This window comes from Aspergillus multicolor, assembly GCF_047715735.1.
Source record: "Aspergillus multicolor strain CBS 133.54 unplaced genomic scaffold BDW74scaffold_35, whole genome shotgun sequence".
Classification (NCBI taxonomy): Eukaryota; Fungi; Ascomycota; class Eurotiomycetes; order Eurotiales; family Aspergillaceae; genus Aspergillus; species Aspergillus multicolor.
In genome coordinates, this window is record NW_027395986.1 from 180461 (window position 1) to 206200 (window position 25740).

The following is a 25740-nucleotide window of genomic DNA, read 5'->3' on the forward strand; positions in this document are numbered from 1 at the left end:
GTTCGGTATGCAAAGGCTTCGGCTTCCGAGAGAATTGCTATTGCAATGTGGTGGCTGCTTGGTGACGGAGACGGGAATTGCTTTGTCATGTGATGCATGCGAAAGTAGAGAGAAGACCATACTCTTGAGTCCATGTTGGTACTATTCAATAAAATCTTCTAGAAGTCATTGCTGAGTAGTCTTTATATGCTAATACATAATCTTGAATACTAACCTATCCTATAGGCTTCTACACGAACGAGAATATATGCGAATCTCTGTACAATAATTTGATATATGCAAAGATGAGCAATGCTTAATCCGACAGCCAAAGCATGATTTCTAGATCTCTAATATTCCGCTTAATTCACAGATCCTGGTTCACAAGACCCTCCTTGCGTGCCTGAGCAGGCGGAAGATCAACCTCCACAGGCCCAAAATACTCAGTAAAGACCTTCTCCAGATCCTCCTCAGCCAACTGCATATGATCACCCAAAAGCGTTCCAAATTCCAATGCCCCCTTCTCATCCAACTCCCTCAACCCCAGCCAATCCTCCTTATAGATGTCCCTCTCCCGCAAAGGCGTCACCTCCCCGGTAGTCGTATTAACCTCCGCAAACCACGCGCTCTCCTTCGGATGCACAATAGTATCATCCTCAAACATGAACATTGCGAAGCGGTTCAAGCTGCTCAGGTTCTCCTTGTAGGTCACATTCTTCAGCACCCGCTCATTATTCACATCCGCCAGGAAGTTGCTGTTCTCCAGGTACTCGTCCAGCTCGACGGGGTCGCGGAAGTACTGCGCCGGGACGAACCGCGACTGCACGAGGTTCGACCACCGTCCGAGATGAAGCAGGGCCTCCGCACCCCGGCACACAAAATCCCCCCAGTTGCATGCTTGGAATTCGAAGATCCCATTATGTTGGCTGCCGAAGGTGACTAGGTTCCGGATTGGGGGGTTGTTGCATCGCTCGACGTAGGCGCGGAGAAATTGTCCGCCCTGCGAGAAGCCTAGGGCGTTGATTGCGGGTGCGGTGGAGAGGATCGGTTCGGCGGCGAGCTGCGCGCAGACGGTGGAAACTTGATCAGAGACATTTCCAAGAAACGTGGCTTGGCGGTCGCTAGACGCGGAGTTGCCGATGTGGATTATGTGCACGTAGGTGCCTGGGTTGGTAGATTCTGCGAGCGACGCGACCTCTTTGAGGCCTGCGCGGGTGTAGTCATCGCCAAGGCCATGCCAGATAACGAGCGGGAGGGGGGTGAGCTCGGAGTACGAGGTTGGAAGCGCGGCTGATAGAAAGGGTAGGGCGAGGAGGGATATAGAGGTTAGGGTTCGCATGTTGGAGTTGATGATAAATATGGTGAGATGTAGCAAGAGAAGTGAGGTACGACGGCATGAGCCGCGGACGAAATGCGGAGAAGCTCCCGAGTCTCAGCCCACATGTGATCTACCCTGAGCAGTACCACGGATGACTCGAACCATCGAAGCCTACAAATAAATTATCCGAAGTCAAAATTCATAAATCAAGACATTTTGTCGACACAAAAGGCTTTACGGCAATAGTGTTCACTAATCAATCCGTGAAGTACCTGGGAGGATGCCTATGATCTGACAGGAACATATGTATAATTGACACCAACCGGCAGCAGGATGACAATCCCGAGCTAAAGAGATACGTACAAATCTATAAATTTCCGTACACTGGACAACAACAGAGAACTCAAATCACAGGGATATAATATAAAGGAAATCTAATAGTGCAGACCGCACAAGGATTGTATATCAGCCTGCCCAAGAGGCAAGGATAGCAAAGCAAAATTATGTGCAAGAAGCCCGGAACAAAGGAATAAATGCGTGTGAAGTGGTGGAAAGCCGTAAAAGCCGAATGGAAAAAGAGAAGATAAACAAAGTGGATAGAGAAAGTAAGGGTAGGTCGACTAGTATGGCGGGCGTCCAATTCCGCCAGTCACACTGCGTCGGCCGCTGTAGTTGGAAGTAACTCTCGGTTGAAGAGTAGCAGCTGGCCCGGATGATGATAGAAACCCGTCCAGGAGCTTCTCTACGTCGCGTCGCTGGGAGCTTTCTTCTTCTCCCTGCAGGCCGTATGGTTGAGCTCCGGTTGATTTACCGTTGATCGCTACCTCTGGCACATCAGCACCGTTTGCCAACCCGGCACCAGTCCGAGATTTCTGCCGGTGAAGAGACCTGCTATCCATAGACTTTCCGTTGAGCGTGCCCTTGCGTGATTGAGCTGTCGATGGACGGTCCGATGTAGGCAGGGAGCGCTGAGAGTCGTTGGGAAACCCGCCTGGGATAGAGATGCCGTGCGGTATTGGCGGAACTGGAGGTATCGAATACGAGGAAGCCCAAGAATTGCTTGAGTGCTGTTCGTGATGTCCTCCGTTGCTCATCAGAGCCCTAGGTGTTTCCGTACCATCACCCTCGAGTGGCTCCTGTCCATCTCTCGTGGGAGGTCGGATTGACATTGCGTCTCCTTCGAACTCAGAGTTGGAGAAGCCGCTGACCATGCTCTCACTGCTGGAAGAGATAATGCTCCCGTTGGAAGCATCTAATCGACCCCGCAATGGGCTCAATCGTCGGTCCCTGTCTGGGGCTTGCACAGAGAGAACACGCCTCAGCTCGTTTACGCGAACAGGGGAGTCTCTGCTCGAACTGTGGTTCGGAGTGGCCGTCTTGTCCGGCATGCTCATGCGCCGAGAGTTCTGGAGACCTGCGGTCGCGACGTGGGCGGTAGAAGGTGAGTTTGTTGAAGTAGAACTACCAGTACCATTAGCGTGCGCATGGCCGCGCACAGGTAAAGTCCCTGTCCTCGACCCATTGAGAGAAAGGGCCTCAGCCTTCTCTCGTTCAGCGGCTTCGAGTGCGCTTTGCTTGGACCAAGGCGATAGCATTTGTTCTCTGACAACTGATGGAAGCAGGTCGCCAGAGTGCAGATTTCCGGGGTTTAGATGTCCTCCGATAACCGGCTTTCCCAGATTGCGTCCCGGGGAAGTAGGCGGATCATTAGCAGACAAAGTAAGATTGTAAGACTCCTCAATCCGGCGGACGAAATCGTCAACACCGCTTTTGAATGAAGCCATGTTGTTCGTTTCTCTGGTATTGTAGCTCACAGCGTGTCGATCGTCCTTGACAATGTTTTCAAGGCTGCCGAAAGAGATCCCGATGCTTTCCAGCCAGATGCTTCGAGCTTTTCGATTCTCAATCTCAGTAAGGACCTCCTGTCCAACCCTAGAAGTGTCCAGGCCGAAAGTTTCATATAAAACCCACAGATACCCATATACCAAGCTTCCAATATTCACTTTAGCAGAAGGTGTGCTTAGACTCTGAGACGTGTTCATGTCGTCTTGAAGCCTTAGGATCATTGGTAATCCAAATCTAGCCGCATTGATGCCGAGATATTGCACCAGGCTGCCTAGGAGTAGGTGTAGTATCCGGACCTCGGTCTCTTGTGTCGGACGCTGAAGAGCTATTTCATAGATCGTCAAATGCAGCAAGCGAAGAAAGTTTGATTGGGCAACGACCACGGCCTTTTCCCTTTGATGCGCCCCCGTCGCTCGCTTGACGCTTCTCTCTGAAGCATCTGAAAAATCACGCCTCGCTGACATTATGGCAGTTTTGGTTGATCGGTCTTTCAGCTTCAGATCGTTTTTACTCGTTTCTAGTTTCAGCCAGTAAAGGAGTGCGTCAACGTACGCATACCTCACTTCCTTTTGCGGGTCTTGGAGGAGCCAGTGGGTGCCCTCCCAAACATGGATTCCAACAGGATTCCGCGATTCAGCGCCGGCTGATGCCATGGGTCGTTGAGAGTTGGCCACCAGTAGGATGTTTTTAATAGCTCTAAGAGCGCAGACTTTCGCGCTTGTTGAGAAAAAGGATGTTGGGTTGGCTTCCGAGAAAGAGCCGTCCAGCTGTTCAGGTACTGCAGGCGACAACTGGTCTTGGCCATGCGCCGGTTTTATCCGAGTCAATATAGCCCTAAGCATATCGACAACTTGGTCTCCATAATAGATATGCGTAGTAAGATCCCCGATACACTTTTGGAGGAGTAAAAGTAGGTCCTTCTCCTTTTGAGAAAGATCGGCATCCTCACCGTTGCTTGGCCTTTCATCCTCAGCGGGGTGCTCATCAGTGGTTTTCGAGGAAGCTGGCGAGACCAAGATTGCCATGTAGCGCATCAACCCTAGCAAAACATCAATCACGCTAAGTCCGATCATATTCACCGAAGATCTCAAGAGGTAGTCGATAATGTAAACCACGGTAAAAGCCTGATCCAGTGTCTTCTCCTTGGGCGAGAATTCGAAGAGAACTTCCATGGCAGCTGTGGAAATGATGAAACGAGCCTGAACCGGGCACCATTTGGCTACCACCTCAATCAACGATGTGGCCCAGTTGTTTTCATGGGTATCAAGCGATAAATAAGTGTTGTTCGCTTGGCCTTTTCGTAGAATGAAATCTAGCACGAGTCTTGTGGTGAGGCGAATCTGACCACGGCTGCTGCCGTTGACAATTATCTGTTCCAAGCAGCGCAGAGCGAGTAGCCTCATATCTAACTCAGCTTTCTTGTCGACATCCGCAATGTTCTGATGCGCCAGAGCGGGATCGCCTTCTGCGGTGTCAACGGTCTGTACGGTAACTGCACTATATCTCCGGCGTACTGCTGGGTCCGGCGCATGCCGCTCCGCTTCCTGAAGTTTGCGCTCAAGAGACGCGATCAAGGTGTCTTCCCCATTATACAGATTCTCTAGGATGACCGGTAGTATTATTCGCAGTGAATCACCGCCATCGGCTGCTAGGCCAGCTTCTGAGCTGACTACTCCCTTAATAGCTCGAAGTCCTGCGTTCTTCCATCGTATCGCCTGTGGAGGGCTGGGAGCCTTTGGCTGAGGCTGGTGCTCCTCGTGAGCGAATCCCGCATATATCTGGACGACTTCCCGGTACTGGTTCGCGAAGTCCTGTTCAGCAGATAGCGCAGCCATGTCCTGGTGTCGGCAAAAGGTCTCGAAGGTTGCAATCGAATCCTCCACCATAGAGATATCACGAGACCGCAGCACGGTTTCGATAACGGTCAAGACGGATCGAGCAAATATCGGTAGATCGCGGGGAACTTTCTCAATGAGCGCGCTGAGGATTTGGAGCGTGACTTGGACATTTCTAATGGAGAGATTAATAGTCAGTAAAAGCAGCCCCGGGCATATCATCATGAAATGGTCTCTTGGTCCTTAATCTCCCCTAACTCACCCCAGTTTACGGCGCCAGACGTCTCGGGCGGCTCTTTTCTCCAGGAAGGCGCTGACCTTGGGCAGCTTGCTGCGGCGCGTGCTCACATAGTAGAGAAGGTAGGAAAGTTCGCTGGAATTCGGCTTGACCTCTTGGACCCCTTTTTGGTATTGCGGATAGCACTTAAGAACCAGTATTTGGTGTTTCGGCCGACATTTTTGGCGTACCGTTTCCATCGGCATGTTGAAATGGTGTCCGCAGGGGATGCTCCAGGGATACGCGTACCGCTTTCACGAAGTCGAAAAATCCAGGTCAGTCGGGGGTGGAAGTCCACGGATAGCCAGAAGGAATGAAGCGAGTCGGATCGAGCGGGTCTGAGTGAGATCGCTGTTATACCATCGGGGCTCAGGAGAGCTTGATGTCACCTCGCAGCCGTGATGAGCGGAGATTGGTGAGATTGGTGGGCTAGAGGAGTTCGCAGTCAGTGCGGATAATGCGGATCATCAAGGAGAGAGAAGTTCCATCGGCAGAGGATATCTAGTGCGCACTGTGGTCTTCGGCCGCAACAATGTTGCTTGAAGAAGACGACAGTTGTCGTTTGGGGGAGAGAGAAAGGTTCAAGGGGAAGGGAAATAATCAACGTGGTTGGGTCGGCGAGTCGGCAGTTTCACCCTGTCCGCGGACCAAAACTTGACGATCAAATTTCCCAGAGGGCAAAGAGATTTTAGCGCAATCATGCAGTCTTTAGAGGAATTGAAGCATTATTTATTGGTTCTATGGAATAGTCTCGGTCGTGTCTCTAAGCTGGAGGCTCGTCTGTACCACCCGGCCGACCCTGGCGCCTTCCTGTTTGAGCGGGGTGATCGTCGTCGGGGCCTTTCAAACGAAGCAGAAGCTGTAGATTAACCTTATCCATGAATGTTCCCAGGACCTCATCCCAATCCCCAGCCTTAATTATTGTTTGCCAGTCACGATTTCGATACGCCAAATAATGCGCGGTTGCAGATATGATCTCCTAGGCACAGGATAGGATGTACACCGTATACTTCAGCTTCTTCTCGTTCTCCGCGTATTGTTGTTGCTTTGATTGAGTAACAAGCACGGATGCACACCCTCGGGTTCTCGGAGGATAGCAGTGCTGGGAACCTGGTGTATGCGCGCGTAGAAGCGTTCCCCTCGTCCTCGAAACTGGCACTGGCGGCACCTTGATGGGCGATCACGGGGGACCTCGGTCACACATGATGCACCAAAAGCCCAAACATAGTGTCAGTGCACAACATCACCTTCACGAGAAATATCACATATTGATAATAGAGACGTGGGGTAGATCGCCACAGTCTAAACGAGATCATGCCCAGCGGACACGTTTCCGTTGCATAGAATCCCCAACCTGCAACGAGTTCGTCAGGTTTTTAGGGAACAAAATCCATTGGCTCTTAGTGGCTAGGGAGCGCCCTGGAAAGGTTCAATCCCTGTCACAAGTGCCATCACCAAACCTTGCCTTCTTGATTTTCACCATTTCCCTGTTCCGCTTTGTTTTGCTCTGCGTCTTGTTCTCCAGATTCAGCCGCGATCTGCTCGCCGTTGAAGTCGACCCCCGCCAACCCTTCAATGACCTGCGGACGAATAATATCACGGCGGAAGCTTTCTTCTTGGAGGAGTCGTAGCGCGCGTAGCGTTGCACCGGGATGTGTAAGGAATTGAGAGTACTCGGGCGTCTTCCAGTAGGAGTAGAGATAAGCCAGGTAGGCTGCGAAGGCCTCGGCGTCCGGGTCCGAGTTGTCGTCATTAACTTCGCTCTCGTTACCGGATTTGGAGATCCCTAACAGACTTGGATAATTTACGGCAAGGTGAGAGAGGTAGTACGGATTGGCGAGGGAGGACACGAATTCGAGCTCGAGTGTGAACCGAGGATTGGTGAGAGTGGCCTGCGGTGGTTGCGCTTGATCTGGCTGCGGTTGAGCCATAATGACGTCCGAAAAACGGTGTTTCTCGTCGGTGTGAGGAAGGTTCAGTGTAGAGTAGTGGAGCTCTTTGGTTTTCCTGTGATTGGAGAGACCTGAGAGTGTATTGAAGGGAGAGTGAACACTGAAGAGTGAAGCACCTCCAGCATAAACCGCGCTAACTCGCCAAGACCGGGGATGCTGGCGGCGTCTGGCCACAAATGAGCTCCGCGCTCTGCTCCACAAGCGCTTATCTACGGAGAACCCCAACCATGGTCGCCAATCTACAACCACCGCTTTATGTGAGTTCTTGCAAGGTGAAGCTAATAGTCGCTAATTCTCTATAGTAATGCAGAAAGACATGACTTTATATACCTTACTCGCCATGATTGATGTCAGTTTTGGGATTCCAGCCCCTCCGCCCCGAATTCCTGAAGTATCCACGCACACCAGTCTTCAAACGCAGCCTTCCATTCGGCCATCCTAGAAGCCTTGAGCCCATTACTGTTGCCATCAATTCCCCGCAGCCACTCGGAATCCTTCTCGTCCTCGAAAGCTGCCCACCGGATACTATCCTCCGCCATCGTCGCAAGCCCCGCAAGGCCCGTGTTCTCGAAGGCTGCCGTAACCTGATAGAAGTCATGGCTCAGCCCATTCTTGCCATGCCCAAGGACAGCCGGGTCATCGTTATTCAGCGAAACAGCCACGCCGCGCGATAGTAGCGCTGGCATCGGGTGCATCAGAATATTGGATGTGAGGCGGAGAACTTCATGAGAAATCGGGCACAGTTCAATAAGGATCTTCTTGTCCTTAACAAGATCGATCAGAAGAGGATGTTTGTACAGCGAAAAGGCGTGTCCGATCCGTCGGGAGTTCAACAAAATAGCGTCCACCAGGTTGCTATCCGTGCTATCGCCGTCGCCTAGGCACTCACCGGCATGGAAGAAGAAAGGTATTTGAAGTTGCCTATCAGCACATTCTTGCTGGAACCACTTGGCGAGTGGGAGAAGTTCGACCAGAGGACGACCTGCGTCTTCCTGGCCGACGAAGTCAAAGCCCGCGATGACCGAGGGGTATGCCTTTTTGCAATCCAGGCACTGCATCATGGACTCCTTGATGGGTTCATCCGGGAAACTGCGAATCGCGGTCCAGATGATCCTTGCGTCCCAAAACCCTTTGCCTTGGGGAGAAGACAGATAAGCATTCACCTCCTCATGGAAGCATTGCAAGAAGTATAAATAGTCAGGCTCAGCGACGTCCGAGCCTTCTCGGTAAAAGGGGCAGGGGGCTAGACGCAGCTCAACATACTTGATGCCGTCGTCATGAAGCTGCTGCAAAAGCCTCGGTATACACCGTCGAAAGATGGGCTCCGTAAAGAATAACCCGCCGATAGCGCCAAAACAGGATTGGAATTTGTTCCACACATCCTTGATTCCATGATGATGCTCCAAAGCCTCCTCCTCGTTGATAGTCATCCTCGAAACAGCCCACGCTTTAAAGGCTTCCACACCCCCAGGATACGCCTTAGCCGCAGCAGCAGCCGGCACAAGCTGATCCGGCGTATAATCCGCCTGCCAGATCTTCACCTCATCCTGACACCCATTCTGCACCTTCTCCGCAAACCCAGGCCTATACAGGAACCGAAACGGCTCCGACCATTTCCCCGCAGACCCAGTCCCGGGACACAGCGGCACAGGACTCGAAATGTAGAACCCATGCAAGTCAATCGCCTGCTGCACCATCCAATCAACGTCAATCATAGCTTCCATATGCGCGTGCAGCAGAGTCCCCTTTGGCATCGCGGCAATAATCTTCCACAGTGCCGTCTTCTCCATGCGCTCCCTCGACAGCGCAAACGACATACCGGGGAACGTAACATCCTTCAAGTCGAGTTTCTCACTAGATGTAGTCGCAGGGGTCCATACAGACTCCAGTTCCTTCTTGCGAATGTCTGCGAGGACTTTCGCGGCGCTCTTTGCGACCGGTGACATGCGCTGCTTGAAGGCGTAGTCATGGCGGCTTGTTTTTTCCTGCTCGAGTAGCGTGGCGCGCTTGGAGAGGTGCGTTTCGATTGTGTCCTGGGTCATAGTGCTGGTAATCAATGTTCAGTGGCGTGCCTTTGCAAATCTTGGTTTTCAGGTACGAACACGCGATGTCTTTCTTATGCGTGGGACGAGACCACGTTTTTTTTTCTGCGCCAAGCCGATAACAGCAAAAACGATTGCAACGTCGTATATTGTCCTTGTGATTCTAGATTTGTTTAGGCTGATTGGCGCACAGCGCGATATGGAGTCCCGGATGGAGGGACAATGGAGGGGTCTAAAGAATTAGTGATTGCGGATTGCTTATCGACTCACCCCCGCGCCAGCCCCCGGCCCCGGCCTTAACCCCAAGATGCCTGTTCTAGAGGTCGGAGGTTGCCGAAAGTCAGAGCCGACTATGGAAGGCGAATGGATATCTTTAGCGATGTTTATTGCCGCTTTCTTATAGTACTTGGATGAAGTGCACCGATTTTTATGGCTGTTTGTTGTTAGTAGGCCACCTCCATTATGTAACGGAAGCTAGATATATATTCTTGACAGTAACGTCACTTCTCGAAACCTATAATTTCCAATTCAAATTGGAATGCCCAAGCAAAATCATCAGTGGAACCGGGTATATCGAGAAAGCAATCCGTATATCGATTTTCTTGGACACAGTACCAAAATCATCATGTATGGGGGATCGGCCACTCAAAGGGCCTCTAAGAGGTAGGGTTGCGGGAGGTGATCGACCAGTGTCTTCATGCCCCTAATGGTCGTTCAAGTGAGCCCCAAGAATGGTAGACGCCTGTTAGTAATCTGAGATGGCACCGCTAGTAATGATAGAAGGTTTGGATAGAGTACTCGGGGTCAACATCAGTCATACGCTCCGCTCCGAATGTGTTGAATATGTAGTAGATTTTGACCATGGCCCAGCCTCATAGTAAAGAATGTGCTTAGGACATACTACAATCATTAACAGGGTAACAATGTCTCGCGTAGGTAGACTTCGACAGAGCTATATAGCCGCTGCCAAGGTCTTCTTGCCCTCAAGGTACGCGTTTTAATGACTTGCAGGATAGCTGGGTCAGTGAGGACCTTGAAAGGGATCGACGGGGCTGCAGATAAGCCTGAATGACAAGCTTTAAATGCATGCATCATTAAACAAGTCTCATGCCAAGTGCCGACAGTGATTGGCATACTGTATTCTGTCAGCTCTCGTCTAAAGTTGGCTAGATCCAAGTGAGATTCATATCAGTTTTCAATACATGGAGGATGAACAGGGGTCATGCGGAGAAGCTCGGCGGCTGCTCATGCAGAAGGCTTCTAGAAGAGTGCCGTGAGAGGTATGGAACAGGAACGCGTGCCTTGGTATCCTGGGGAGCTTCTGGTACCTGGTTCTTCTTTGCTTGGCTTGCGAAGAAAAAGCTTCAGTATTTCTCGTAGAGATGGAATGAGCACTTGCTCATAACAAAAAAGAGGGATAGATAGAGCCCACGCAGTAAAGATTTGGTGTCGGCTTACCTGGAAACCTTGTCAAGCTATAAGGGCAATTCCACTACCGATATAGTCTATGGCAAGGCCATGATTCAAGTAGGGTACAGGTTCACTAATGCGTGCGACCCGTTGACTGGTCTTCGATGAGACACTTGGATCAGCAATATTAGGCGAGTTGTTTCCAGGTCCGGTACAATGTTCTTGACTCCGGATCGCCAGTTCCTGGCCAGCAAACGAAGCATGAGTTAACAACAATTGCCCCAGTGGACCAGGACATACTTACGACCATTGGCCAACCCCTCATCTGCGAAATCCTCCTGATCTATGATGGACAGAGCATGGGTTGATTAGCCACCGAGATTGGTGGAGTTGAGTATGAGCTGCACCGCATGATGTGAGATTGCATCGGTTACGCCGAAGGATTCTGTCTGATCCATGTCCCAACCTTCCATGCGCCTGACCCCACTCGCAGTAGATTGACCCGAGTCATTCTACGAAGAGTGATCGCGCGACAGAGCCAGTGCGAGGAACGAAGGCAAGGCGTCGCAGCAAGCACGTGTAGGGGTAGGTATAGGCCATCGATCCTTGGCGCCAAGCAGCCCGCCGGACAATCCAAGCTTCATGGCAATGGTTAGCTGCCGTAGCCGCACACGTGGATGCTTTCCTTGCTTCTCATTCGTCTTGCCTAACCAGAACTCTCGGTGCGTCACATTGCCAAGTCCTGCTAGACAGGGTCCGGAGATGCGGTTGTTATCATTGTCGCTGCTGAGGCCTGCATCCTGGTGCCGGGCGGGATTAGGTATGGATCAATTCCCTGCTAAGCAGTCTGCTCGCAGCTGCCATCCGAGCAGAGCCTATCGGAGCTCGCCTCCGGTGCCGTCGCTCGATGGAGATAAATAAAGGGGCATCACCCCTCCTGCTTGAGGTCTCTGTACCACCGCCGGTCTGAACCCGTTGACAGCGCTTCACAATCAACATGAAGCCTACCTCGTTCGCTGGTGTGGCATTGTTTGCCTCTGGTGCCTTTGGCCAATACTTCCAGCGTCTGGGAGGTTGTCCTTCCCTGGGCTGCGTCTTCCCTCCCGATCAGTAAGCCCGCCCTGCATGCAGCTTCGGCAGGTGCGATAGCAGTCACAGCACTAACAATGAATTCTGTTTAGGGCCGATTTCCTCCCCGGACAACACTTTGATATCCGTCTGGAGGTTCACTCTCCTATCAATGGATCGGAGGCGCGCGATGGCGTTCCCGACTCCAATTTCAAGTTCACAATTGGCAAGAAGGGCCAGGAGGGTGTTGCAGTGACCGAGTTCTTCGACATTGAGGATGCTGAGCTGGAGAGCTGGCAGTTCAGCTGGTACGAAGGTCAGAAACACTCGCGGACTGGGCATTGATTGCTCTGAGGACTAATAGGACATAGATCTCTTTGCTCAGGATGCCGAGAAGCCCTCTGTGGTCAACGTCACCTCCAAGGCCTACAGAAACCTCGCTCTTTACGAGCCCGGCGAGTATGAGGCTATCCTGACTTACTACGGCGAGGAACAGACCGTGGCTAATTGGCTCGTCCGTGATGTCCCCAAGAAGCGCCGTGCTAAGAACGTCGTCCTTTTCATCGGCGACGGAATGACCACCAACATGATCACTGCTGCTCGTCTGATTGCGCACAAGAGCATCAACGGAAAATACCAGACCAAGCTGCAACTGGACAAGTTCCCCGTCCTTGGTCATCAAATGACCCACTCGATGGACTCCTTCATCACCGACTCTGCTAACTCCGCTGCTGCCCTGAACGGAGGTCACAAGACCACCGTCAACGCCCTTGGTGTCTATGCGGACTCGTCCCAGGACCCCTTTGATGACCCCAAGTTCGAGCTTCTTGCTGAGATCTTCCGTCGTCAGCACAACGCTGGTATCGGAATCGTCTCTACTGCTTTCCTTGCTGATGCCACCCCCGCTGCTCTGACTGCCCACACCCGTCTTCGCGGTGAATATGACCACGTTATCAGCAGCTACCTGGAGGGTATCACCAACTACACGTGGACTGAATTCGATGGCCCTGATGTTCTCTTCGGTGCTGGTGCGGAGAACTTCCTCGCCAGCGAGGACGCCCCTCGCGACTACTACAAGTTGTTCACCGACAAGGGTTACAGCTTGAGCTTGAACAAGACTTCCCTCGAAGCTGTATCTAACGAGGACAGGGCTCTCGGCCTCTTCTCTCTCTCCAACCTTCCCACTTGGCTAGACCGTAACGTCTACCAAGACAACCTCAAGGAGCAATCTAACCATCCTGATGGCTCTGGCCGCGACGCCGATGACCTTCCCGGTCTCAAGGAGATGACTGTCAAGGCCATCGATATCCTGGACACCCGTCACAGTGAAGCGGGTTGGTTTTTGATGGCCGAGGCTGCCAGTATTGACAAGCAGATGCACACGCTCGACTATGATCGCTCCCTCGGTGAGCTCCTTGAGCTTGACGACACTGTCCGGGCTACCATCGAGAGGCTTGAGAAGCTTGGTGTTCTCGAAGACACTCTGGTCCTCGTCACTGCCGACCACGGCCACGGTTTCGATGTCACGGGTGCTGTTGACACCGTCTACCTTGAGGACCACGAAGACGACCGCGACAAACGCCGGGCTATCGGTGTTTACCAGAACTCTGGTCTCTCTCAGTACACAGTCGCTGGCTCGGAAGCTCTCCGATACTCCGAGGGTGTTCACTTCCCCGCCCGCTGGGACCCCCGCTACGCTATCCACGCCGGTACCGTCGCTTTCCCTGACCACCGCGAGAACTATAAGGTGCACAAGGACGGCCCTCGCACCCCCGCCGAGGAGGGCGGCGATGGCACTGTCTACGCCAGCTACAAGGACGCTGTCAGTGGCTTCCTTATCAACGGGACCCTCGCCCCCAATGCTGACCAGGGCGTTCACTCATTGACCGATGTCCCTGTTTATGCTCGTGGCCCTTGCCAGGAGCTCTTCGGCGGTACCATCAACTCTGTCGATATCTTCTTCGGCATCGCCGAGTGTCTGGGCTTGGCCGAGACCAAGGGTGGAAGCAACGATAGCGACGAGGGTCACTGCAATTCCAAGCAGTAGGCCCATTTGACTAACGACGACTATGAAAGTCATCTGACACTTCTTTTTTCTCCATCAAGCTGCCTCTGACGAACCGTCGAAACTGTACATTACCTTCGATGTATTTATTAGTAGCAATCAATTCTTCGAGTTGTCTCACCTTGTTTGCTTGCCAGAGCAGCCGTCGGATAATAAATTCCTCGGGCAAGTGCATGTACACATCAGCAATGTAACACCCCGAGCCATCCGCCAGAAGACTTGAGCAGTATAGTCTAGGTACCTTGGTATCCTGCCAATAGACACTGGTCGGAAAAACGTAAGCGTGGACAATCCGCCAAGAAGCCCAGCATTCCCCAGCGACGCCTCCGACCAGCGTCCATGGACCTTTACGCAAGGCGGGACGGGGATGAGCAGAATTACTGAAGGTGGAAAATGTAATGACAATCTCGTGGGTTGGGCCTAGGACGGGTTGCTTGGGAGATGCCGATCGAAGGCTGGGCTGGGCCAAATGACGGGCACCCAGCATCACAGGCAAAGGGCCACAGAGCAAAGGGTGGCACAAGAGAAAGTCAGGGTACGTAACTGTCTCTGATAACGCAGGCGATGATATGACATGTTTGCGTCAATGGGTGCTCGCATTCCTGGATGTCTATTTCTGTGCCTGCGCTGACTGCTAGTGATATCATCCATTGCATTGCTGTTGCGGGAGGAGGAATGTATGTGTCTGAGAAGCTGACGTAGACATGTGAAGGTCCGTTGGTTGAGTCCCGACGGTCTGGGTGGCCCTGGATTGGAGTAAGCTGCAGAGTGTGTGTATACCAGGGCCAGAAGAGACTTTTTGAACCTTCTGTCCTGAATGTAAAAAAGATCCGAATTAATAATAATCACGAGACAGCAATCCGCAACCCCCGACGATCGCTGGCCGCTGCTTCTTCTGTCACCCGTCAAGGGGCATCTCCGGACTTCGGGTCGCTCTCCTCGCCTTCGCCTCTTCCTCTCCTTCTCTCCTCTCCTCTTTCATACTCTCGCTCTCTCCATCCACTTGCTGCTCTTCTTTCTTTTTCTACATCCAAGATACACACAGAAAAGGCCAGAAATTACTTCGAGGTCTCGACTTTGCCAGTGCCAAAAACCCCACTATTGTCATTCGTGCTTAAATCGCACCCCTCCAATAAACGCACCCCCCTGACCGACTCCCGCGGCATCGCCGTTTCAGGGCCTCTTGCGCTTTCGCTCGTCTTCTCCATTGACCTCCTATTTGGTGGCCCGTCCTCATCTTCCTCTGACAGTATCTATCTGTTCCTTTTCTTTGATGAGATCTTCTCCCTCTCTCCAATCAACCCGTCCTGCCCGTCTCTGAATCGTCGCTGCCTTGCGCATTGCTGGCAAAATGAGCGCATCTCAGCAAACAACGCTCTCTTACTATCCACCCGGCGTCTCGCTGGGCCCGCAAGGTGCGTCATCAACTTGATTTCTTTTTCTTGTGTCCTTGAACTGTCCAGTGTTATCCATTATCGCTGCCAGCGATGCGTTTCAAGTCAAGTGGCGGCGTCTCCCTGACACGCCATTGCGACAACCCTGGTCCCCTTCATCTGTGGTGCTTTTGACTGGGTTCATCGCCAGTTCTTGTCGGCTTTTTTTATTCTGGCATACTGACAGTATCTTTTCTGTCTTTCTAGCCTCTCCTTCTCCTTCTCGCCAACAGTTCCCTGTTAACCTCGGATCCAATAACCCTTTCCGAGCCCGTACTCTGTCTCCCTCCAGCTCTACAACTTCAGGCGGCCGTCCTGAACGACCGAAGTCGACAAATCCTTTCCTGGACGATAGCGAACCTATTTCTCCTCAATCGGCTCCGAGCAACTCTCTGATTGACCAGCAAGATATGACGCAGAATACGCGCGACCTCTTCGTAAGTTCCCCTGACATCCGAAAATGAACAGTCCTGACCGATTGTGTCTCCGGACAATAGGAGAACCTTTCTCTGAACCCAGCTCCTAAAACTAACGGAATGCGACCAGCGCCTCCGCGCCCTGAGAAGCCTGCCCAGAATGTGCCCTTGAAGAGCCGACCGCCACGTCCCACGAGAGAGCGCTCCGAAGGCCGATCCGACGACCCCTTTAATATCTTTGCCGATCCTCCTAACAAGGCCCGGCCTAGTGGACCCGCATCTAGATCTCGAGACCGGGAAAGGCGACCGCGTCGAAACTCCGAATCATCTATAATGGAGCGAAGGCCGAAACTTGTTGATGACGATGATGAGCGACGACGCCGTGAGAGACGTCGGCGAGAACGCGAGGGTCGCCATCGGGATGGCAAGTCTAGCTCTAGCTCAAAGAAAGCTAATTACCAGCTCGATATCATTGATAAACTAGATGTGACCAGCATCTACGGCACAGGAAGTAAGCATCTCACACTGTTCATTATGAAAACCTGGTATTGATAATTTAACTCTAGTGTTCCACCACGACGGACCCTTCGATGCCTGCAACCCTAGCCGCAACCGCAAAGGACTCCGCGCCACTCCTATGCAAGCCTTTCCCAAAGACTCTTCCAATATGGCTCTTGGTGGTGCGGGCCCGAACAATGACAAGATCGATCTCGATCGGTTCCACGGCAGAATGGAGGAAGGATACAATGACTTTGCTGCGAGTGGCACGGATAACCGTAAGACTGAAGGAGGGTCATTTGATCCAACTTCTCGCATTGAGCCAATTCACGGTGCGGCCACGATGGGTTTGGGAACCAGTACCTTCCTGGACGGCGCCCCGGCTAGTCGCACGGCTATTCGTGAGAACCAGGCTGAACAGCAGAACGCTATGAATAACAGCGGAGGTTTGCAGCGGAAGAAGAGTCTTGCCCAAAGAATCCGTGGCGGTATCAACCGTCCCAACCCTCGTGTGACATCTCCGCAGGCTGCGTACGGTTCTCCTTACACGTCCTCATCTCCGCGCAATGAGAAGAACCCGTTTTTCCAGGATTACGATGATGCTTGGGATAAGAAGGGTGCTCGTATTAACTCTGAAGAGTCACGCGCAGCCCCTGAAGGTGGCCGTGTTCGTTCATCTAGCAGTCCTAAGCAGGCGACTTCCTCATTAGAGCGACGGCATACCGAAGATCGGGTCAACGGGCTCGATGAAGGCAAGAGCGCGGGCGGCGGCGGCGGTTTTATCAGCCGCATGAAGAGTCTGCGGAAGCCGCCTCAACCCAAGAGACGTGTCACCGATGACTGAATTGGTTAATAATGCCTTCAAAATGTCCGTTACCTTGCTTGTATCTATCGTTGGCGAAGAAATCTGGACGGATCGAGTGCTTCGAATCGGCACTCCTACGCTAATCGCGTCAATGAACCCGATTGAGATCTTCCCAGAGCATCGTACCGTCCATGTCCGAAACGGCGTGTCTTCTGGGGTTTGAAACCCCGATGATCCCCGAAACAGCGAATGTACCTTTGCATGCGGCTTCATCTAGACACTATTTTCTATCACAATACCTAGCATGGCGAGAACCTGATGAATACGGTGCAATATGATTCGACTTGTCTTTTTTTTTTTTTTTTTTTTGCAGGCTTGTAAGCAGCGCACTGGGTCCAGGAGAGTTGGGCGTTTAATGACATTTGATTTGACTTTACAGCTCCTGGTTGGGATGCGGTATGAGGCCGGCCTTGATTTGTTTCTCACTTCTCTGGACTTGATCACATCTGTTTTCCTTTTCAATGTGGATTCTAGCTAGCTAGCTAATCTTGAATGCATTGCATTTGAAATACACCCTCTGGCCTGCATATAAGGAAGGTGCACTTCTTTTGATAGCCACCGTGTAGCGATTAGGCCATGGTCTATAGCTTCTTACAGAAGTACTTGATATTAGTATCAGGGCACTATAACCTTACATACTTATAAGCTTTGGACCATGTTCTATTCATAGTAGACACTTTATGTTATGGACATGGTCGATAACATATTGTTTATGTCGTGGATACTCTGACAGGTGGATCTTCCTTGTATGCAGGCCAGAGGGTATATCTCCCTCTGCTCTGTCTAGCAACTCCTATGATTCTAGCTATACCCTGTGTACACCCACAATTCCCCATACCATGACGACCGTAGGGTGCATAGGTCAGGCTTCCAGTATAAACATCATAGGCCACTTCCTTAGAGCCATCAATCTTACTTTCGCTCTCTAAGGGAATAGTAGACTATAAAGCGAATAAATCCAAGTTTTGATCAACAATACGCCATATTTTCATTGGTATTTATCCGTAAACTCTAACCCATAACCCTAACTCCCATAAACCAACGCGAAGATTAGACCATGTCCAAAGATTCATCAGCATCAACATCAACATCAACATTAGCTTTCAACCCAGCACCCTGGCGTCGTCGAAGGAGTAAAGAAGCACAAGTGCAAGCCACGTAAGTGGTGTATCAACCGTTAAATGTGTATCATATGTATGCATGTATTAAAAAGACCGAGCCGTATACTGAAGCCCAGAAATCGATAGTGGAGGGTAGCATGGCAAGGCAGGGCAGGGTAACCATCTACCTCGCCGCCTGCGACCTCCTCTCAACCGGTGCGGCGATGCCAGCTCGTCGCTTCGATTGCGGTTTGGGGCGGGAGAGGGTGTATCTGGTTACTCGTTAGAACGTTCATTCTGTTACGATAGAGGAGATGAGGCTTGGCGGGGTGACATACTTGGCAAAGGCCCTTGAAAGAGCGCGCTTTGCGCTGACCTTCTGGCTGCCGATGAAGGAGTCGACAGTCACGGCGATGGCGCGGTCGATGTCCTGGGAGGAGCAGTACTCGGACAGGCGCATCTTGCAGAATGCTTCTGCGATACGCATGATGGCTTCGAGGTGACGGACCTGAATGACGTTAGTATTTGGTCTGAGGCTAAGGGGAAAGGAGGTGGCGTACAGTAATCGGGTAGGCACCGGTAGCGAGAGACTCGCGGCGCATGTCGGCGAAGAGACGTGCGACCTTGTCCTGGTCGATCTGGTAGAGTTTGGGGTGGCAGTGTTCCCGCGCGTAGAGGATGTACTTCCGCAAAAGCTCCTGGGGGATCTCGCCATCGTTCTCGTCATCGTCGTTACCCATAGCCGTGTCGCGGCCATCAGATTCATCTGGGCGGAGCGGGAGACGGTTTCCTTCGTTGTCGATGCGGTATCCGTCCTCGTCGACCCGCTCTCCATCAGCGTTGATGAGGTCGCCGTTTTCATCTCGCAGAGGCTTCGTGGGGTTCGCGCGGTGGTGAGACTCAATGACGAAGCTCGCGAGACGCTCGTCTTCAGTGGGGTCGACGAGGTCGCGAACGACACAGAGGATGTCAAAACGCGAGAGAATGGGCTCGGTGAGCTGGACGTTCTCGGAGAACGGCGCGCTGCTGTTGTAACGGCCGCCGATAGGGTTGGCAGCGGCGACGACAGCGCAGCGGGCTTGGAGAGTTGTGACGATACCGGCCTTGGAGATGGAGATGGTTTGCTGCTCCATGGCTTCGTGGATGGAAGTACGGTCTTGATCGTTCATCTTGTCGAACTCATCAATAAGGCAAGTGCCGCGGTCCGCGAGAACGAGGGCACCTCCTTCCAAAGTCCATTCGCTGGTCAGGGGGTCTCGACGAACACTAGCCGTCAAACCAACGGCACTGGCTCCTTGACCGGTGGCAAAAACGGCACGGTGGGCGGACTTTTCGACGTATTTGAGAATCTGGGATTTGGCGGTTCCGGGGTCACCGAGAAGGAGAACGTTGATATCGCCACGGATCGACATCTTACCCTGTGCTTCCTTGCGGACTCCACCGAAGAGAGAAAGGGCAACAGCTGTCTTGACGTCCTGGTGGCCGTAGATACTAGGGGCGATGGAGCGGATGATCTTCTCAACAATGTCGGGGTCGCGAGACAGAGCGCGAATCTCCCGCTCGTCTTCTTCTGTCAAATGGAAACCAGCCTGCTGGTCGTGGGACTTGACAACGTGATTTGCCTCAATGATAGTCGCGAAAACCGGGAACCCGTTCTTGTTATTGAGCTGTGCATCGTAGCTGTTGCGGTAAATACCGGTGATTTCGATCTCATCTCCAGGTTTCGCCGTATCAATGAGATCTGCAAGCAGAATCACTTCGCGTTGCCGGGGAAGTCGACCAGCGGGGACTGAACCTGGAGACTCTTGCAGAGTCAATTTCTGGTAGTTGCGGTATACTGTCTTCTCCGAATTGACAGTGAATGGGCCTCGTGATTGACAGTTCTGGCACATCGTGACCTTCACTTCGGAGCTGCTCTCCTGCTGGTAGGGACCTAACGTCATGTTACACTTCTGGCAAATGAACATGACATATTTGAGCTGTGGGAAGACACCCGTCCGGCGGGTGACAACGCCACTGACACGAACAAGACAGTTCAGATGAGACTGACGCAGTTGGCGGAGAGTGTAAACAATGGGGAGGTCGGTGATTCGGACATGAATCTCGTTGTGAATGTCGTGGTATTGGGGGTAGTGGAACAAAGTAACATCCAGAGCGACCTGATCAAAGACCTTGAGAACTTCGGTGGGCTCGTTGGCAAGGAAGTAGCCAAGAACAGCCTTTGTGCTACTCAAGTGGGTGTATGATACTTCCAACGAAGCAGAGTTGACCTCACCGAGGGTCTTGATCTTGTTGCCGTAGACGGAGCTACCGGTGGGGTCAGTAAACTCTGTCAGGAATGCCTTGAATTCTCGGTAGATGGAGCGCAGCACTTGAGGCTGCGTCACCCAGTCTGTGATGTTGGACGACTTGATATCAACCAACTCCTCCAAGGAAAGCTCTTCAAGGCCGTCGTCGGCCATCTCAATATCATCGCGGTCCTCGTCATAGGCGTGCCTGCGACGACGTGGCTGCGCAGTCAGGTCGATATCACCGTCCTCGTCGTCTTGGAGAAAAGCTGCTGGCATTCGGCGACGTTGATCAAATGCACGGTCTCTTCGGTCCATCTGAGCCTCCAACACACGTCGAGAGCCAAGGTCAAGCTCTTCTTGGTCGTCATCGTCAATGTATCGTCCGCGGTAGCGATCGTCTTTCCCACTGCGGTAATCTCGCTCAAATGTGTCTCCGAAAAGGTCAATGCCATCCTCATCTTCAGCCATCTCCTCAATGTCGTCGATGTCTAGTTCTGCTTCCTCATCTCGCTCGTCCTCGTCCTCGTCGAAGGGTAGCATAGGAGGGGACGAAGGGGGGGCTGTATATGTTAGTCAAGCTGCAGCACTCCTTCTGAACCACCCAAAACTTACGACTAGAAGGGGGGACCACGGATGAGGCATCGTCATCGGGCTCTCTGGAGCGCTTCCGCCGACTCAGATTTCCTAAGCCGCGGTTTGCAGCAGATGTGCTTTGTCGAAGGGGTGAACTGGGATTGTTAGAAATATTGAACTAAAAAGGCGAGTACGGTTCAGCGACATACCTCATTGTGCGCAGATTTATATGAGTGAAGGGATTTGAGAGCTAAAGCCTCGATGGTGTGGATTGAAGCAGAGTCTGGTGGATTTTGCAGAGACGGACAGGACAGTCCACATGGGTGCGAATTAATCCCCCGAGCTGGTAGCCCGAATTTGGGCTTGGCAAACGCGCTGGCACGCGTGTCTCCAACGCGTCTAGTTTTCAATTTTACCTATTCCGTACTGACCCACTGGGACCTGGCCGAAACACCACAGACCAGTCCACCACCATTGCCTGGACAACTGTGGGGTGCCATCCTAGAGTGAGCCTAGGATCTCTGAGACTCTATGATAGAATCGCTATAAAAACGGTTGACAAGATCGCACATGCCCCCCGTGTCTCTGCGGAAACTCTAACAGAGACTACAAAGATTGGTGCAAACAGGACAAACAACCAACCGCCTTGCGGTCCGCGCTGAGGTCAAGTCCAAAGAGCAAACCATCAATCCAAGTTTCACCTTCCACTACTCCATCCATCTCTTCGATACCTCAGGATAATACTGCCAATTGCTTGCGATTATTGTCGAGAAAGATGAGTAACGACGAGACCATCACAGCCCCTACGGATGCTCCGACGAGCAACGGACAAACCGCCGCCAGTCGCCGACCAAGCTGTAGCTCTCAGAACTCTCAGACTGCCAAAGAGTAAGTGAGAGAATACTTCAGCTCGCGGCGCATCATTGCGTGGAGTCGCTTAAGATAATGCTACAATGCTGATGCCAGTTCCAGATTCATTGAATCTCAGATGCGCCTTGAAGCTGATGCGCGCGAAGTCCTTCCATATGTAAGCCTTCACCCTGGGATGTGATCGCGAACGGAAAGCTGATCATGCAGTCATTCGATTCATGTACACAAAGCTTAGGACCGCTACGACAAACACTTTATGCTTGTTTAACCTGCAATCCTTCCCCCGCGACTCCCGAGACGCCCTACACCCCTGCCGGCGTATGCTATTCCTGCTCGATTTCCTGCCACGGAGAACACACACTCGTCGAACTGTTCAACAAAAGAAACTTTGTATGCGACTGCGGAACGATACGTATAGCTTCTAAAGCCCCGTGCAACCTCCGGAACGATCCTACGACTGGTGTAAAGGGCGTTCGGTTAGAGAAACCGCACCCTGACAACCGTTACAATGGTAACTTTCAGAACAAGTTTTGCGGCTGCGGCGAAGATTATGACGCGCACGAGGAGAAGGGGACCATGTTTCAATGCCTTGGTTTAGGAACACCTGAGACCGGCGGCTGTGGCGAAGACTGGTGGCACCCGGAGTGTCTCATCGGCCTCCCACGGGATTGGTACAAGAATTTGGACAAGAAAGGGACAACAGAAAACGGCGACTCTAAGGAACATGATGACGACGACGACGAGACGCCGCTGCCTCCCGGGTTCCCAGCTGAGGATGATTTCGAGACTTTCTTATGCTACAAATGCCTCGAGTCCAACCCTTGGTTAAAGCAATATGCAGGAACACCAGGATTCCTGCCCCCTGTATTCAGTGAAGGAGGACTACAAAACACCGTTAAGGAAGAAGGCACAAAAGCTTCAGATTCCCTTCCAACCCAATCCGAAAACCACCCGAGCGAGAACCCAAAGAAAAAGAAGCGCAAGGCAGAAGACGACGCCGAAGACCAAACCAACGACGAACCCGCCCCAAAGCGACCTAAAGAAGAAACCCAAAGCACAACCTCACCCACCGAGACCGAAGCAGAACACGATCAACAACAACCACAACCACAAGAAGACCAGAAACCCAAACACACCTCCCTCCCACAAACCCCCCCAACCGCCCCCTTCTCCCTCTTCCTAAAAGAAGACTTCCGCGACCACCTCTGCCGCTGCGCAACCTGCTACTCCAACCTCGCCCCACACCCCCAACTCCGCGAAGAAGAAGAAATATACGAGCCCCCTCTCTCCGAGAACGGCGACGGCGATGGCGCCGGAAGCACAGGAACCGGAAGCCTCCTCGACCGAGGAGAAGTGGCGCTGAGCAACATCGACCGCGTGCGCGCTATAGAAGGCGCCATGGTCTACAACCACCTGCGCGACAAGGTGAAGGAGTTCCTGAAGCCGTTTGCGGAGAGCGGGACGGCTGTGGGTGCTGAGGATATCAAGGCGTATTTTGCGAAGCTTAGAGGTGATGAGCAACATACCGCTGATGATGCGGCTGCGGGATCGGCCTCTGCGGGGGATGATGGTAATGAGGGTAATAGGGGTAGTGGGAGGCGGGAACAGAGTGGTATGTGATTGTGCCATGCGTTATGCTGCTTCTCGTCGCTAACGTGTAGTAGGTTACTGAGCTGTATGGTACCTAAAATGGGGATTCTGTTGACTGTTCTTTGATTAATTTTGATGGCTTGGGTGTACGAAGGCGTCGAGGCGTATTTGTTTGGGGCTCACCGTGTAATGAGGGGGTAATGTGAGAATAAATTTAATGTTAGCAATGATGCCATTGGTTTTTGATGCTACTACGTAGCTGCAAAGTGTTGACGGTCGTTGGAGTCGTGCACCTACAACAACAAATTTACGCATAAGATGACCAGACGTGAGAACATCACTAGTCCAGGAACAAACCAATTTATGCCCACCCCAATATGAGTGTATAATATTTGCGTATGTATATGGTGCTGAGATATGATATAATATAAGGTGCGCCAAAGCTATGCTAAGCCAAGAGTCCCAGAATCGACCATCCCAATGTAAACTCCCGGGGACGCCAGTACCTTCTAGACCAGAGTTGAGAAAAACAAAATGAAAAGGCTTCATCTATAGTCCGGTCATTCCTTCAAGCGCTTTGCCGCCCGGCCCATCAAGCTATCATCGGGCAGGCCACTCCGCTTGGTACCGGGAAGGCTTCCAGTCCGAATATCATTGTCATCATGGGTAATCCGCCGGTGTGGATACTTGCCCTCGAACCCCTCAAAGCAGTTGGCTGAGATCGGACCGCCGTTTTTGAAGTATGGGTGTTCTAAGGCTTCCTGTGCGGTGATTCGCGTAGTGGGATCGTAATCGAGTAATCGCGATAAAAGATCGAAGCCGTCGTCGCCGGGCGTGCCGACGCTGGACGTGGGAGAGTAGCCGCCGTTCTTTAAACAATTCTGGTACCAGCTTCCCAGGTTCGAGGTTCGGCTGATATGGTTCGGGGCGCGTGACATTGCGAGGGATTGAAGCTGGTTGAATTCTGGCATGTGGACGATGCCGGGCCAATTTTCTTTATTTGGTAGACCCATGATATCTATAATCTTCATCATTTGGTTGCGCTGGAATGGAACCGTCTTCTTGCTGTCCATCTTGGCTTCTTCTCCTTTGAATATCGGTCGAAGTGAGAGCAATTCCGCAAATATGCAACCAACAGCCCATAGGTCCACAGCAGGGGTATAATGCCGACTACCCATCAACAATTCTGGGGCGCGATACCATATCGTCACGACGACCTTGTCGCCGGAGAAGAGTGAGTTGAGAGGCTTGTAGAAAAGACGCGCAAGCCCTAGATCACCAATGCGGATTGCACCACTTGATGTTACCAGGATATTCGCTGGTTTCAGGTCTCGGTGCAAAACCCAGTTGGTATGAAGGTACAGCAAACCGTTGAGGAGCTGAAACAGGATCGATCTTACCATAGTTGCTGGGATCGGGTGTCTTTGTGGCTGGGTGTGGTGGTGAATGATTTGGAGCAAGTCATGCTCGGTGTACTCGAATACCATAAAGATGCACTTGTCTTCCAGGATAATCTCCGCCAGTTGCACTACGTTGGCATGGTCAAGTTCGGAGCAAAGGGCCATTTCTCGGATCGCAGATTGAGAAAGGCCTGTGTACTGGATGATGTCGCCTTCTTTATCAGGCTTGAATCTGTCCATAGTCAGCAATGTTACAGGTCTACAACCAGGGCTGCTGACTTTTTGATAGCGAACTCTCCACCTTGGCCATTCCGACCAAGGGCCTTGTACACTCGGCCATAAGTACCACTGCTGATGAAGCCGACGATATGATATTTGTCCCGTACACGGACCTTACTGGTGTATCCAGTTCCAGTTTGTCTCCTTGAGTTTTCTTGTGCAAGTCACGAGTCAGCATCATGAGACTAGCAGTCGCGGACAACATAAATAATCATGCTCAAACAAGAAAGACAATTGAGATAAATATAACATATAACCAACAAGCGGATAACAGCAACGTTGGGGTCTCCTCAGGCCAATGGGACTTTATAAGGGTTCAGGGGAAAGCCATTACCACGTGGATAAAATCCGCCAACAGAGTTGAAAAACGGGAAATTCCTTCCAAGCATGATGAAAGAGATACAATCAGTTGCAACCGGAAAACCACCGTTGAGATGTGCTGAGTTCGTTCAGGATAGGAAATGACAGGTCCGATCCTCTTCAGTCGGTGTACATGCTGGGGAACCCAACCAAATAAGAAACCGGTGGCAATAGAAAGTGCCCGAAAAGGAAGGTACCAAAGGAACAGATTATATAGTAAGAATAGATTAGCCAGTATTACCCTCGACAGTAGCCTGTAGACTCCTTTTCAGAG

At 51.9% G+C, this 25740-nt stretch overlaps 10 protein-coding genes across 10 annotated transcripts; 4 read left to right on the forward strand and 6 right to left on the reverse strand.

Annotated features, from left to right (window-relative positions):
• Positions 1-211: 211 nt before the first annotated feature.
• On the reverse strand, positions 212-1437 carry BDW74DRAFT_90778 (palmitoyl-protein thioesterase family protein). Its single transcript, XM_073734044.1, has one exon. The coding sequence runs from the start codon at positions 1316-1318 to the stop codon at positions 347-349; it is 972 nt and encodes a 323-aa protein (XP_073579549.1). The 5' UTR covers positions 1319-1437; the 3' UTR covers positions 212-346.
• A 97-nt stretch (positions 1438-1534) lies between these two features.
• BDW74DRAFT_161154 (uncharacterized protein) lies at positions 1535-5976 on the reverse strand. The gene is made up of 2 exons (XM_073725741.1): positions 5240-5976; positions 1535-5152 (listed from the first exon to the last, which is right to left on the reverse strand). Exons 1-2 carry the CDS (start codon positions 5458-5460, stop codon positions 1918-1920), a joined length of 3456 nt encoding a protein of 1151 aa, XP_073579550.1. The 5' UTR covers positions 5461-5976; the 3' UTR covers positions 1535-1917.
• Positions 5977-6204: 228 nt separating this feature from the next.
• BDW74DRAFT_161157 (mediator of RNA polymerase II transcription subunit 31) lies at positions 6205-7262 on the reverse strand. Its single transcript, XM_073725742.1, has one exon. The coding sequence runs from the start codon at positions 7183-7185 to the stop codon at positions 6706-6708; it is 480 nt and encodes a 159-aa protein (XP_073579551.1). The 5' UTR covers positions 7186-7262; the 3' UTR covers positions 6205-6705.
• Positions 7263-7480: 218 nt separating this feature from the next.
• Positions 7481-9453, reverse strand: BDW74DRAFT_161158 (uncharacterized protein). The gene has a single exon (XM_073725743.1). The coding sequence runs from the start codon at positions 9246-9248 to the stop codon at positions 7557-7559; it is 1692 nt and encodes a 563-aa protein (XP_073579552.1). The 5' UTR covers positions 9249-9453; the 3' UTR covers positions 7481-7556.
• Positions 9454-10320: 867 nt separating this feature from the next.
• On the forward strand, positions 10321-10780 carry BDW74DRAFT_161161 (uncharacterized protein). The gene has a single exon (XM_073725744.1). It carries the CDS (start codon positions 10458-10460, stop codon positions 10626-10628), a length of 171 nt encoding a protein of 56 aa, XP_073579553.1. The 5' UTR covers positions 10321-10457; the 3' UTR covers positions 10629-10780.
• Positions 10781-11274: 494 nt separating this feature from the next.
• On the forward strand, positions 11275-14458 carry BDW74DRAFT_90800 (alkaline phosphatase). Its single transcript, XM_073734045.1, has 3 exons — positions 11275-11768; positions 11840-12042; positions 12098-14458. The coding sequence occupies exons 1-3, from the start codon at positions 11656-11658 to the stop codon at positions 13771-13773; spliced, it is 1992 nt and encodes a 663-aa protein (XP_073579554.1). The 5' UTR covers positions 11275-11655; the 3' UTR covers positions 13774-14458.
• On the forward strand, positions 14459-17298 carry BDW74DRAFT_90801 (Pal1 family protein). The gene is made up of 4 exons (XM_073734046.1): positions 14459-15206; positions 15432-15661; positions 15722-16151; positions 16207-17298. Exons 1-4 carry the CDS (start codon positions 15143-15145, stop codon positions 16980-16982), a joined length of 1500 nt encoding a protein of 499 aa, XP_073579555.1. The 5' UTR covers positions 14459-15142; the 3' UTR covers positions 16983-17298.
• A 566-nt stretch (positions 17299-17864) lies between these two features.
• BDW74DRAFT_161168 (MCM DNA helicase complex subunit MCM2) lies at positions 17865-21269 on the reverse strand. The gene is made up of 5 exons (XM_073725745.1): positions 21177-21269; positions 21007-21122; positions 18664-20954; positions 18442-18611; positions 17865-18375 (listed from the first exon to the last, which is right to left on the reverse strand). The coding sequence occupies exons 1-5, from the start codon at positions 21179-21181 to the stop codon at positions 18288-18290; spliced, it is 2670 nt and encodes an 889-aa protein (XP_073579556.1). The 5' UTR covers positions 21182-21269; the 3' UTR covers positions 17865-18287.
• Position 21270: 1 nt separating this feature from the next.
• On the forward strand, positions 21271-23750 carry BDW74DRAFT_161170 (putative metaphase-anaphase transition protein (Mlo2)). Its single transcript, XM_073725746.1, has 4 exons — positions 21271-21855; positions 21940-21994; positions 22045-23449; positions 23502-23750. Exons 1-4 carry the CDS (start codon positions 21743-21745, stop codon positions 23507-23509), a joined length of 1581 nt encoding a protein of 526 aa, XP_073579557.1. The 5' UTR covers positions 21271-21742; the 3' UTR covers positions 23510-23750.
• A 237-nt stretch (positions 23751-23987) lies between these two features.
• On the reverse strand, positions 23988-25495 carry ssn3 (cyclin-dependent serine/threonine protein kinase SSN3; the record flags this gene model as incomplete). Its single annotated transcript, XM_073727191.1, has 3 exons — positions 23988-25059; positions 25107-25260; positions 25441-25495. The coding sequence occupies 3 exons, from the start codon at positions 25493-25495 to the stop codon at positions 23988-23990; spliced, it is 1281 nt and encodes a 426-aa protein (XP_073579558.1).
• Between the last annotated feature and the right edge of the window lie 245 nt (positions 25496-25740).